Here is a 13,051-nt window from a genome sequence, read left to right on the forward strand (position 1 = left end):
TCAGTGTGGCACATCTGGGAAGCCCTGAGAAAGAAGAGTGTGACAATCCTGTAGTCAACCACAGATGTGGGCTGCAGCTCCTAGCAGAGCAGCAGGCAGCCTCCCAGGAGAGAGTGAGTCTGATATTTAATGACATCAGGCTTAAACTATTCAGCAGTAAATTTGTCCAAACCCTTCTTTTATGTGATCCAAACATATACTGTCAGGATCCAGTTCACTTTGAGCCAACTTATACCTCCCCTCAAAACAAACAGGCACCCATCTCAATACAGGGGCAGGGGAAGTCTTTGGTTCAGTGACACAAAGAAAATTTATGGAAGGGTAACTGGGGCTGCACATTGAGCTCTCCTCCTCTCAGTAGGATGGCATTTGTTGGCTCTGAATAACCCCTTCATACATAGAGCAATGAAATAGGAAGCCCGAGGGACCGTCCAGTTTTAGGGCAGGAAACAGGTAGGCAGAAACAGGGAGGTCACATTCTGCTGATAATCCTCTAATCCTAGGTGCTCGAAACCCCTTTAAACTTCTTAACTGGAAAATGGGAAACAATAGTGTCCATGTCATTGGGTAATTATGGGGCTCAAAGGGAAGTCCATACATTCCAAACTTCTTTGTGAGCTCAAAAGGAGCACAAACTTGAGGCGTTAAGTAGCACAACTATCACTCACCTAGTACTCAGTCCTAGCACCTGGTGCCCAGCTATTTCAGGTTAGGCCCTTCCAGGTACAAAATATGCACTCAACAAACACCTGGTAGTTGACTTCGTGGTTGATGACAGGACTTCTTTTGGCCAAATTCCTTACATGCTATCTATGTACTGGTGGCCCAAAGCAGGGCAGGTGGGACACCAGTACTGAGGGTCACACCACACTGTGAGGCCAGGGCAGGGAGGCTGACCTGGGTCTCAGGCAAGGCGGAAGAGCTCAGGGATGCTCTGGGAATGGGTCAAACATGACAAGCCTCAGTAATACATGAGCCCATCCATCTCATCCTTTAATAGATCTGAGTCATTAAGGTTTTTATTACACCTGTTATTTAATCTCTCTCTCATCTCTTATAGAATGTGTAGCTTAAGAACATGTTTCTAAGGCCTCTCCTGGTGGTGCAGCGGTTGAGCGCTGGGCTGCGAGGCTGCCCGCAGCCTCTGCAGCGCCAGTTCATTTCCCGGCCGCCAGTGAGGGTCCCACAAAAAAAAAAAAAAAAAAAAAAAAAAAAAAAGAACATGTTTCTAAACTGTGCAGAGGTACTGGCTTAGATGTTTATTTTGAAAGTTCCCATCTTCTAAAATACAGATTACTGCTAGTTGAAAATAATTTGCATTCACATGTGGACTTACCAAAACAGTGTGATAGTACCATGTTCCTCAGAGCCGCATGGCTCAAAGAGTAGAATCCACTGGTCATCTTCACATCTGTTTTATAACACCAATTATGACCACATGCCACCTAGACGTGTTGGCATCCTTCTCCTGTTGACTAACAGCAGGAGACATCACCTGACATCAAAATTTCAGAATTTCCAAAGAGAAACCATATCTTAGAAGGAAAGATTGGGGCTGGGACATCAAAATCAGGGAAGATTAAGAATGAAGAGCCCAACCGAGGGGAACAAAGGGCATGAGAAATGTGCTACTGGAGGAGCAAATGGGTGAGGATAAAAATAAATATTTTGAAGGTTGGGGCTGCAGGGCCCCTTGCAGAGGCCTTGCAAGGGACCTGGTCCTCGGCTCCACTGCAGCTTGGAAAGGTGCAGATGGCAAGACAAGCAGATGGGCAGGTTCGGAATAGCAGGGGAAGGGAAGGGAGGGGCCGAAATCAAAGCAAAACCATGTAAGTGGCAGGTTTGTTCGCACATGCTTAGAGAGAGAGAAAAGACAGCCAAGCCCAGCATAACATGACAGCCTGGCAGGATTATTATTCCCAGAAGCTGGGACACTAAAATATTTCAGCCAGTTTTCTGCCTTAAATCCTCCAAGGAAAATACTGCTAACAAAGGCTGCCCATGTTACATGCTCAACATAATGCAGAAATTACCATTCCCTTTTCTTTGGGTAAGACAGACTGTCACAACCTTTGTCTCCATGGCACCAGGGCTGTGGTCACCAGCTGGAGGCTTCTACACTTCCACTCTTATTTTCTCACCATGCACGTATGCATGTAAACACGTGACCATACACTTACATACAAACATGCACACATGAACACACACACGCTCACAGCCACAACGCAGCCATCTGGACAGACATGCTCTCCTACAACACCTTTTTTTCTCCTCAGCTCTGACAGCTTAAACCCAAGAATCATCTGCCATCAAAGATGCCTGGATTTAAACGAGGCAGAATGAGCCTCAGGAAGGGGAGGTGAACTGGAAAAGGATGGAATGGGAAGAAGAGATCAAGAAAGGTAAGCTACATGGAGGAGAGAGGGCACAGAGAGATGACAGTCCATAACCACCCATCCTTTTACAGTTTGTTGATTGAGAAAATCCATCATTGCAAATAGGATCATGGCCCAGTGCTTAGGGCGCCCAGTGCTACAGAGAGGAGGTTCATTTCCTCACCGAGTCTTCCATCACCACCCTCAGGGAGAGAGTGTCATTTCTGTCTGACTCCTGTCGCATTTACAGCACACGATGCTTAGAACACATCACTTGAGACTTAGTACTTTCACACAAGTGCAAACTTTGCGTCCTGTAAACTCTTCATTAAGTTGCTATTATAGGTAGAGCAATGGTACCCAAATATCACTGTGTCCCTCACGATGTCTCGGCCCCAGCTCTGCACATAGTAGATGATAAATTACTGTCTCTTAACAATGAGTGACCAATAAATAAATGTGTGAGTACAGGAATGAACTGGCTAAATGAATATAAAAAGAAATGGATTGTTGCAAGAAGTGTGAAAAGTAATAACAAAAAAAGGTCAGAAGAGCAAGAGATAAAGAAATGAAGAGAAGAAAATGCGTGTTGAGCTGTGCATGCCATGGGGATGTACTGGCTATCAGAAGTGATCTATTGCTAACTCTCTGAGGTCTCTATAACAGTGCAACATTCATCTGAGCAAGCAATAAAGGAGAATGCACTCTTGAATTACACGGGTTTAATTGAAAAATAATCTATGAAGGCAACTGACTTTACCCCAGGATTTCTGGGAAGTTTCTCTCATTGGGTTTTAAGGCAGCAGTGGTATTCTCAAGATCATGTGGTGCTTCCACCCTTCAACCCATCTATCCACCTACCCACCTATCTCTCTCTCTGTTCATCAGCCTGGCCATCCGTCTGTCCATCCATCTTTTCAAGGGTATGTGCTAAGCTCCAGCTGGATACAGAGCACTGGGGCCCCCTGTGTCTTGAATATATATCTGGGCTTTTGTGCAGGGCACAAGAAAATCCCTCAGAATCCAGTCCCCCCTTAGAGGAAATATACTACACCCCTTTCTTCCATGGCCAAAATGTCCACCGCCTGACATCTTCCCTCCTGGGAGGAAGCCTGAGGGCAGATGACCAGGGTGATGGAAGCAATAACTTTGTTCCTACACAGAGCTGGACAAAGAGTCCCCAGTGGACAGATAAAAGAGCACAGATGCCTCCAGACCTACCAGCTTGGTTTGTGGTGATGTTGACGGAGACATGCTGTGGGGGGAATGGGCTCTTGCTGGAGACTCCGTTGACAGCCTGGATGTCGAAGGTATAGGGGGTGTGGGCCCATAGGCTGCTGATGGAGACCCGGCACTCAGTCAGGCCCAGCTGCCTGGGCACAAACTCCACGTTGTCATCACAGCGAGAGCAGCTCCTGCGGTCCGCTCGGCACTTCTTACATATGATGTTGTAGGTCACATCATCCCTCCCGCCTGTCTCCCGGGGCGGGTGCCACTCCAGAATGATGGATGTTTCATTGACAATGGAGATGACGTTGCGGGGACCTGATGGGACACCTGTAGGGAGACAAAGAGGAAGCTGGTGATGCTGGGCAGAGGCTTCTTTGTGTGGCATCTCAGTCTGTCTTTGGTGTGTTCCCACCTCGTGACATGTATGCATCCTTTCCCTTCCCTCTCCCGAAATCTCCATGTACCAATACTCCATCCCAAGAAATAATGGTGGCCAGAGATGACCACCTGTCCCAAAAGCGCTGTCATTCATCCCCCTGGGGCTTTTTTTCAATCACGTGTTCCAAGGGAGAAAAAGACATATGGATCAGAGTTCAAGTTCTCTGGTTTTAGGACCAGGCTCCATCTTTCAGCCAGTTTTCAGGCCAATAATATGCATGCATATTGGACACTTACTGGATTTCTTTTCTTTTCCTTATAGAACTCGAGGTTGAGAGACATGCATGGCCTCTCAAAAACCCAAACATACCCTGGCATCCTATACATATCTCACACAGCTTGGTGTCTGTGTGGTTTGTGCACGGGGTAGGAGTGTTTCCCTGCAGGACAGGCTGCCAGAATACCTAGACAGATGAATGTTCACATGGCACCAGCTTGGGTGCCTGAAGATAAGAAGCAAAGTTGGGGGCAATCACTGTTTTTGACCCCATGGAATGAGAACACCACAGAGGAGGTTTGTTGCAAATACTGCTAACTGCTTTACATGCATTTAATCTCCCCAAGAACACTACCGGAAGATGCAATTGTTAATTCAATTTTATGGAAATAGAAATGAAAACTCAGAATGGGGGCTGGTTATAGATCATATGGTCGATAGCAACTGGTCATCGTGATACCTATAATTGCCTGATTCCAAAGCTCAAGTTCTCTACTCTGTGTGTGTGCTGCCTGCTAGTGAAACCAGCTATCTTTTCCTACTAAAAGAAAAGCTGTCTCCAGCTCTAATCTTACACTGATGGACACTCCAAAGGCTAGTGGTCACACCTGTTCATGGATAACAGCAGATTTGAACAGACTCTCTCGTCTACAAATCTGCCAGGCTCACTGAGAATCAAGAAGGACTGCCTCTTCCTACTGAATAGTTCTGTCTGTGACTGTTGTTCATGATCTGGCAAAGGTAGATTTGTCTTGTTACAAAAACAGAAGGCCTGGTACCTAGTAGGAGGGCAAAATATTGCTGAATTAATGGCGATAGTGCTGGGCATTTTGAGATTGAGTTGAAAAATCTCCTGCCCAAGAACAGAACAGATCCCAGCCTGAGGTTCCCAAGCTGAGCTCTGCCGATGGAAATGAATCCTGCCCAGAAGCCCCCCTTCCACGCGGTGGGTCTGCTGGAGCAGCCGCTCCAGATAGTAATGCATTCAGAATTCATGCACGTGACTGTTGCCAGCTGAACGAAGACATGTGTAAAGTGGTTCATGCTGGAGACAGGAATCAAATGCCAACACACAAAATGAGAGAATAACAACAAGGTCGAGGGGCACCAGGGAAGGATTCTGTGTTGAATCAGTCAACAGCAAGCAGCTAGAGCAGAAAGCAAATATTAAATCGGATTCTATTAAAACATGAAAGAAAATCAGTACTGTACTATATAAAGTCCATTAGACCTGCGCTAAAGCACAACTTTCATGCACACTTGTGACAGGGTGGGATTCATGAAGCATCTTTACTGAAGTCTTGCAAATAGCATTCAAGAATTCCCCACCCAACTGCCCAAGGAGAAACATTCATCTCTTTTCAAACCAGCACACAACTAGTACTGGGAGGGCAGTCAGTACTGCCCTGATCAGGCTCTGATTGGGCTGAGCTGTCCTCACCTCACACCACCCTATTCATTAACATCTGTATAGGTCAGCACCTGTCTGGGACATGTGTTTGCTCAGACTGCAGTGACTCAGACTACCAGCTCCCAGTGGTCCACACCATGGCTGCCTGTCTCACGACCTAGCAGACAGCCCAGCCTCAGCCACAGGCCACCGTTTCTCATACTCATAACAGATGTATTTACCAAGTGCTTGCTCTATGTTAGGCCTGGGGTAAATCTTTCAGCAATGTCTTATTGCCTCTTGGAACATCCTGAGGCTATCACCGAGAAGGCAGCCATGGTGAAGGGAGAGACAAGTTCTACCTGGGAGAGTGACCACCCATTCCATGCACCCTTTGGAGACCACCACCCGCTTCAATGATCTCCCCTCACCCTTGACCTTTAACTTCACTCTCCCTCCTGATTCCAACTTCTCTACTTCAGCTTGTGTAAACCTTCACCATTTGTAAACGCAAACACTGTCACTTGGCATCTCCCTACATTATACGTCAAGTCTTTTTCACTCTCCAGCTAAGCTTTTCTAGCATGGAGTCATCTTGCAATCTCTCCTCTCTCCGTGCTCAGCCAGCTGCAGTCTGGTGACTGCTGCTCTCCTCCACCATGCCTGCTTTTCCTTTGGCCACTTACTTTACAAAGGCACAAAATTTCGCCCTTACCCTCTTTGATACCCTGTGTCATCAGCATAGGCCCTGGCAGTCACATCCACAGTGGCTGTGAGCTCCATCTCCTTCTCTGGGATCTTTCCCTACCTCCACATCCCCACTGCCTTAGCATGCTGAGCCTTGTCAACTTTTCTGGCCTGTTGCAAAATCCTCCTAAGGAATTCTACAAAATTGTTTTACATTACTCCCATCCATTTTCTACGGTCAGAGTGTGAGTTCAAAAATATACATGGGCTTATAGCATTTCCCCTTTCAAATTTCAATTATCCAAAAAGTGTATCCTCCTCCCCACATCCTTCCAGCCCTCATGTGGTCTGCTGCTCTTAATTTCATCTCTGGCCTCTTGACCTCTCATACTGTAGCCAACAGGAAGAGTCCTGGGATTTCCTGGGCATACTAAGATATCCCTGTGTTACCACGTCTCTGCATCTGTTCTCTCCTGCCTGGGATTTTTTTCCTCCTTATCTAATTGACAAACCCCCCTTATTCTCCAAGATCAAGAACCCAATTTGACTTGGAGGTTTTCTGTTCTTGCAGTCATTCACTTCCCCTCTGGATTTCCATAAACCCATATGTAGATGCCCTGACCCTGATTCCATCATTACATTATGATGTCTTTCCTCTGTGTTGGCCTCACCAGGCAGGGGACTCCCAGTGGGCAGGGCCCAGTGGCTTGTTTGTCAAGATCAGTACTTTGTCAGGAGATGCCCCCTCCACCTGGTTTTTGACCTCTGCTTAGTATGCATGGCTTAGGTCATGGGGGCTGATGCACCCCTCTCCAGCACAAGGTACCCTGATGGAGAGCTGAGGGAGCAAGCAGTGAGGCAGTGAGGACCCACCTCTGGTGACCCTGAGTGGCAGAGGCTTAGGTAAGATAAAAGTGGCAAGTGAGGAGCTGGTTTGGAGAGAATTGCCCTGATGTGACAGTGTCCTTGGCACCTGGGGTGACCCCCACCCAGTCAATGCTGTTCCCTGTCTTTTCATTTGCTCCCTGCCAGTGGGTTTCCAGGAAGGATTTTTCACATTCATGTAGAAACAGCTTCCAAATGAAACAACCACTGCTGCATCTCATCCATGGGTGCATTTCAGAGCAAACACACCTGTGGGACATGAACAGGGGCCCACAAAGTCCGCGCTTGTTGAGCCCAGGACTGTATTAGTCCTTTATCCAGACAAAGGAGCAGGAATAGACACCGTTGTCTTCCCCTGCAGAGTGGACTCCAAGAGCGAGGAGACCCTGAGCATCTGAGCATGCCCTGCTAGGCAGCCCCCCCGCCCCACCTCCTCACAGGGGGTGTGCCCTGCTATCTCAGAGCCCAGCCTGGTGCCTGGACTCAAAATGCATATTTGTGGGGGTGGCCCAAGCCTGGGCTACAAACAACATCTGGGATCCCATTCATTCTTCATTTACTCACTCATTCATTCTGTTAACAAACATTCCCAGCACTGCTAGGCACTCAGGACATGGGCAAAAACATGTCCTGACCAGCTGAAGAGCATGTTATATGGCATATCCAATTTCATAGCCATAGAAAAATTGTCAGAAAGAAGGGTAAACAATAATGAGCATTTTAAAATAATGTAGTTGGAATGTTTGTGTTTGAGGTAAATTCCTATTCCTTTTCACAAGGTTTAATAATCAGTTGCAGTGATGAGGTTTCTTTTCTGCAGAGCCAAAGGGCCAAGGACATACACAGCCTAGAGGGGGACACACACTTCCTATAAGGGGGACACACACAGCCTAAAAGGGGGGCAGCCAGGAGACAGGATGGCAAGAAGGGAGGTCATGTGGATCTTATATTCTGGTGAGAGAAAATTGACAGGAAGGTAGGAAATAGAAAGACAAACGAGATGATCTCAGATAAGAGTTAATGCTCTGATATAAAATAGCTCCCAGCTGAGCACCCGATGTCTGGGCAGCTAAACCACGAGGGTCCCAGGTCTGTGCTCCATTGTCCTGATGATTAGGGTATGTTTCTCCAAAGCCTACAAGTCATGCCCGAATGGGGAGTCTGTCCAGAACAGGTTTGGTCTCTGAAGAAATCTTCCCAGGGCAAAGTGCTAGGGTGACCTTACCCAGCCAAGCTGGAGTTGAGGCCTTAACCCTGCAGAAATTATTTTTCAGAACCAGGGTTCCTAATAACATCCCCAAGAAAGTCAACTGAGACAACAAAAACATTAAAATGGGGGAATAGAGAAGGAGGCCTGAGGGAGAAGAAAATCAGGCTTCTCCATGGGCAAAAGCCCTCAGGAAGTGTAGTGGCAGGGCTCAGAGCCACGGTCTCCTTGTCTAAGCTCCCTGCTCTCGCGTCTACTTCCTTGTTTTTCTTAATTACATACAGACAGGCTTTTTGAAGCCGCTCTGATCTGTTGCCACGGTTACTACTGATGAAAGCATCCTGTTAAAAGGGCTAAGGGAACTCAGTCCTTTTAAAGGATGGGAAAATAGCTGAGTTGTGATTCTCATTTGGATGGGAGGGGCATGGTGGGTCCTGGGTAATGGGATTGGGGCTCCAGAATCTCCAAAGGGTGCCTGAGAGACTGGCTCAAACTGCAAGGAGCATGTTTGGCATGGGGGCCTCCAAGAGTTAAATAGAAGAGCTCCTTCTAGAGTCACAGGGCTTGTCCAAGTGTTGCCATATTGAGATAGAATCTCCCACTTCTTAATGTGATTAGGGCCAGAAGATTTTTTTTTTTTTTAAGAATGGAGAGATAGGGTGGTGGGAGAGAGCGGGGGAGCGTATCGGTAGCATTAAGCTGGAAATAAGGGCATTCCTCAGTAATCAAAGGGAAAATATACTGAAGATTGGTAAGCCCCCAAAGCCAATTCCTTTATCAGGAATCTTAATAAGGCCAACCTCCTGGTCTTGGAATTTATCTGTGAATTTCAGGCTGATCGGAGGTGCCACGCAGGCACTAACTGTGCACTGTGCTTTGCAGTCAGTGTCAGAGTCTTTGATTTCCTCCGCATGGGGAGCTGGTGAGGGTAACCATGATGAGATGATGTACTCCTGGGAGATACCCACTCCCATATCCACTAAGCCGTGTCCTTCCCATTGTGTGCAAGATCCTTCAGATAATCTGGTGGAAGCAACAAAGCCTTTACTCAGACACAAATGAGCATGTGCTTGAGCACACATGGTTTTTCAGACATTGTGAGGTGTTTGTAGTCCCCCAAACCAACCAATGAGCCCCTTAAATGTTCACAACAACCAGTTAAAAATATTCTTTTTGTTGGTAAAACTTGAGAAGGGGAGCACCTAAGCCTTGACTTTGTCATCTGGTAATGCTGATGATTTAATGAAAAAGTATTCTCTGGAGTTTTGCTGTGTGGCTGATACATGAGAAACGTCGTGCCAGTGCTGTTATTAATTGTACTGTCATTACTGGATGATCAAGAATTCTGATTTGCTCATCTAATTAAGACTGATCTAATTCATCCACTCATTCTTTAAGTGAAGACCCCATGTCAAGAACTGTGCTGAGCACTGTGAAAGCCTTAAAGATATGGAGATTACAGCCCATGAGGTTAGGGGCCTAAACAGGCAAGACTACATATCCATGGAGTGCTGGAAATTGTGGACACATATAACTAAGTATCAGAGTGAGTGACACTGACAAAAGAGTTACAGATGTTAGGGGGAAAGTAGCAAGAATGAACAAAATGTTGAGAGATGGTGTCTGGGGGCACCTGCACATAAGATTGGAGCATACTTGGGAAAAGCCCCTGGGAGTTTGCCTGCCCCAGTTTATACCTTCAAGGTCATCAAGCCCCTACAAGCACACTGAGGAAATAGTAGAAACTTAATCCTGGGCACGGGGCTTTGTCTCCAGAATGGATCCAGTTCTTTTCACCTCTTGATCTCATGACCTCTGTGTGCACAGAGACAGCTATGCATCTGCTTCCTGGCCTTCCAAGACATTGTCCGACTTTGACCTATCAGTATCTGATCTTGTTTCTCCTCCTTCCACCTGTGGACAAGGAAGCTCCTCCTTCACTGTGATAGGAAACTGTATCCTCTACTCAATCTTCCTTTTGTAAAATCAGGTGAGACAGGTCCTAGGAATGAGTCAAGAAGGACATTTGATACTCAAGATTTATGAATATTGTGAGTCAAGAAAATTCAAAAAGTTACTGTTCACATGACTGAGGAGTTAAGAAAATAGTTTGGAAAAATTACTGCACACGTCAATATGGGCTGAGGGTTGAAAGGAGATAGGGGAGGGCAGCAAAATGACATTAGCAATAGAGATAGTGGAAATGGTGTGCAAAGGGCCAGAAAAGCATGGGTGGGGGTGGTGTGTTTCAGGATTGGCTTTCAAAAAGTTTTATCAGGACATCTCTTTTCCCATTGCTCATTGTGATGAAATGACTTATAGGAACCATGTCCAAGTGATGGAAAGTCTTCCTGGAGAAAGGGGTAAGGTGTTTCAAATTTTGTGGATAGACAGGAGTAGTTGGGAGTAGAGGCAAACAGAGAAATGGGTATTTTTCTGGAGGTTTGAAGAGATCTTCTATGAAAGCAAAACATGCAGGAAACCAAGTCAGACTGGTTGTTATCCCTTTCACTTAAATAGGACACACCAGGGCTAAAAGCAGGGTGACAAAAGTCAGAAGGTAACTTCTGGTAAAAGTCAGTGGGTAACGGAAGTCAGAAGAAGAATAATTTGAAACTAGCAGAAAGGGAGCAAAGTTATCAAATAAAAATGCAGCCAGCATCATGCTAGTTGTGGTCTTTTCTTTTGGAACTGGCTATTTGAAACCAATGTCAAAACAAAAAAACTTTTATATTATTTCTACCTGCCAAGTGTGGCTATAACACTTTACAGCCTAGATTCAGTTCTCCCTCTCCTTCTTGAGATATTAATTCCTCTTCCATATTTTCCTGTAGAATGTGGTATTCTTGAGAGAGACTAAACAAGAATGGCCAGTGTCCTACAGGAAAGGGTTGTGGCGTGGTGACCTGTGAGAGTTCAGTACCTTGGAGAGAGGCATAGACCTGCCTGGTCCCCATTCCCTTCACTAAGTTTGGCATTGGAGCAACTTCTTAAGATTCTGTGTCAGGCACTAATAACACCACCATAACAGGAGTCGATGTTAGCAGGGATTGTTAGGTCTTGCTGGGGGTTGGGGGAAGGGATAGGGCAAGGTAGTTTTTGGATGCCATCTCAGAAAGCCAGGAGTATGTTATCAGGGACCTTGTGGAAAGTAGAGGCACTGCAATGGACAGATTGCTTAGGCATCCACTACTTCATAGTGGAAGCCTAGAGGGACTTGGGATCTCCACAAAAAAAATAGACCAAGGATTTCCTGCAAGTTTTGGGTGATTAGCGCCTGACATTTAGAATCCTGTTTTGCTCAATGTGAAGATGATGGTGGCCAAAGTTCTAAGGTGTCCTTTGAAAGAGGGAGTTGTACTGAGGACCTGAGGCAGCAGGGGCTAAACAGCTGAGTGGCATTTATCCCATTTCAAGCCAAGGCACCTTGATTTATTTTCTTGAAACATAAGATTTTCCTATGGGGCAAGGAAAGAGAGAATGTTAAAAACTGAGAAAAAAAAATATGTTGCTTTACTTTTCTAGCAGTCCTGTGATCCCAATATGCCCAAGGACAGTTTTTTTACTACCTTTAGAGACAGTTTAAAATGAACTCCAGGTACACAGGCTTCCTGTGGACAGACACCTGTGACATCTGTATGGACATCAGAAGGACAAAACTCAGATTTGGTATAACTCATTTGCTTCATTCCACTGAGTGAGAGATTAATGTTGGTAATTTGCTTGGAATAGATTACTACAAGGAGCATCTAAAAGAAAGAGATATGGCTTTGATTTCCATAACAGTGGAGTTCTATATAAATTCTGAATTTTGTATTAATGTTAAATCCTACATGCAAAGGACTATCTTGGTCATTTTGATACATTACTTATTGAATTCTCACCTTCCTAACATCTTACAAGTTAGGTACTATTTTTCCCATTTTACATATGAGGAAACTATATTTAAGGGATACTAAATAATGTGCCTCATGGCTGGTGAGTGGTGGAACCAAGATTTGAGTACAGATCTGGCCAGTTCCAAAGCTCACCATTGACAACTCTTTCCCCAATGGTGGGGGCATCTAAGGGTATAAGGTGCAGGTATGATGTAAAGCTGCTGGGAGTGAGGGGTCAGGTTCTAATGAAGGCAGGAGGATCTTGTTCCTAAACCATTTCAGTAGTTTCCCTGTAGAAACAGAGCATCCGTGGTTCCAAGACCATGCTGAGCAAGTCTGCACGTGTGCTCATTAGGGTCTTGGAAACACTGGGCCTGTACTCAGGCAATTCTCCTAATCATAACAGTTAGTAATAAGAAGAAATGATTAGTCAAAACAAGGAGGGACCCTGCTGAGAGGGATTTCAGGAGCATTAAAGAATCTAATGTTACAAATTTTACCAAACACCAATATTTTTAGGAAAGTAGTCCATGTTTCTCCTACTTTTATGGAACTAATTGTCTGGGAGAAAGGGAGTAGATATTGCTTTCAGGGAAAAGAAACAGCCCCTCTAGCTAGTCTGAGCCAGAGTGTCTAGCTTTCCACAGGGTTACAAAAACCCTTGGAAGACTATGGAGGCCCTTGTCCCAGAGAGGCAGTATATGTCAACTGGAGCATGCTTACTGTCAGTCTCCCATCACTATC

General features: G+C 45.7%; 1 protein-coding gene across 5 annotated transcripts in view; it reads right to left on the reverse strand.

Moving 5' to 3' along the window:
* EPHB1 (EPH receptor B1) overlaps window positions 1-13,051 on the reverse strand; it is a 424,222-nt gene that overhangs the window by 116,202 nt on the left and 294,969 nt on the right. For all 5 annotated transcript variants that reach the window (XM_037525939.2, XM_054700814.1, XM_054700812.1 and 2 more), the window contains exon 5: window positions 3,597-3,932. In XM_037525939.2, the coding sequence (XP_037381836.2) occupies window positions 3,597-3,932 (336 nt within the window). The remainder of the gene's footprint in view (window positions 1-3,596; window positions 3,933-13,051) is intronic.

This window comes from Talpa occidentalis, unplaced genomic scaffold, assembly GCF_014898055.3.
Source record: "Talpa occidentalis isolate TD23 unplaced genomic scaffold, MPIMG_talOcc4v2.1 talOcc4.4, whole genome shotgun sequence".
NCBI classification, from domain to species: domain Eukaryota; kingdom Metazoa; phylum Chordata; class Mammalia; order Eulipotyphla; family Talpidae; genus Talpa; species Talpa occidentalis.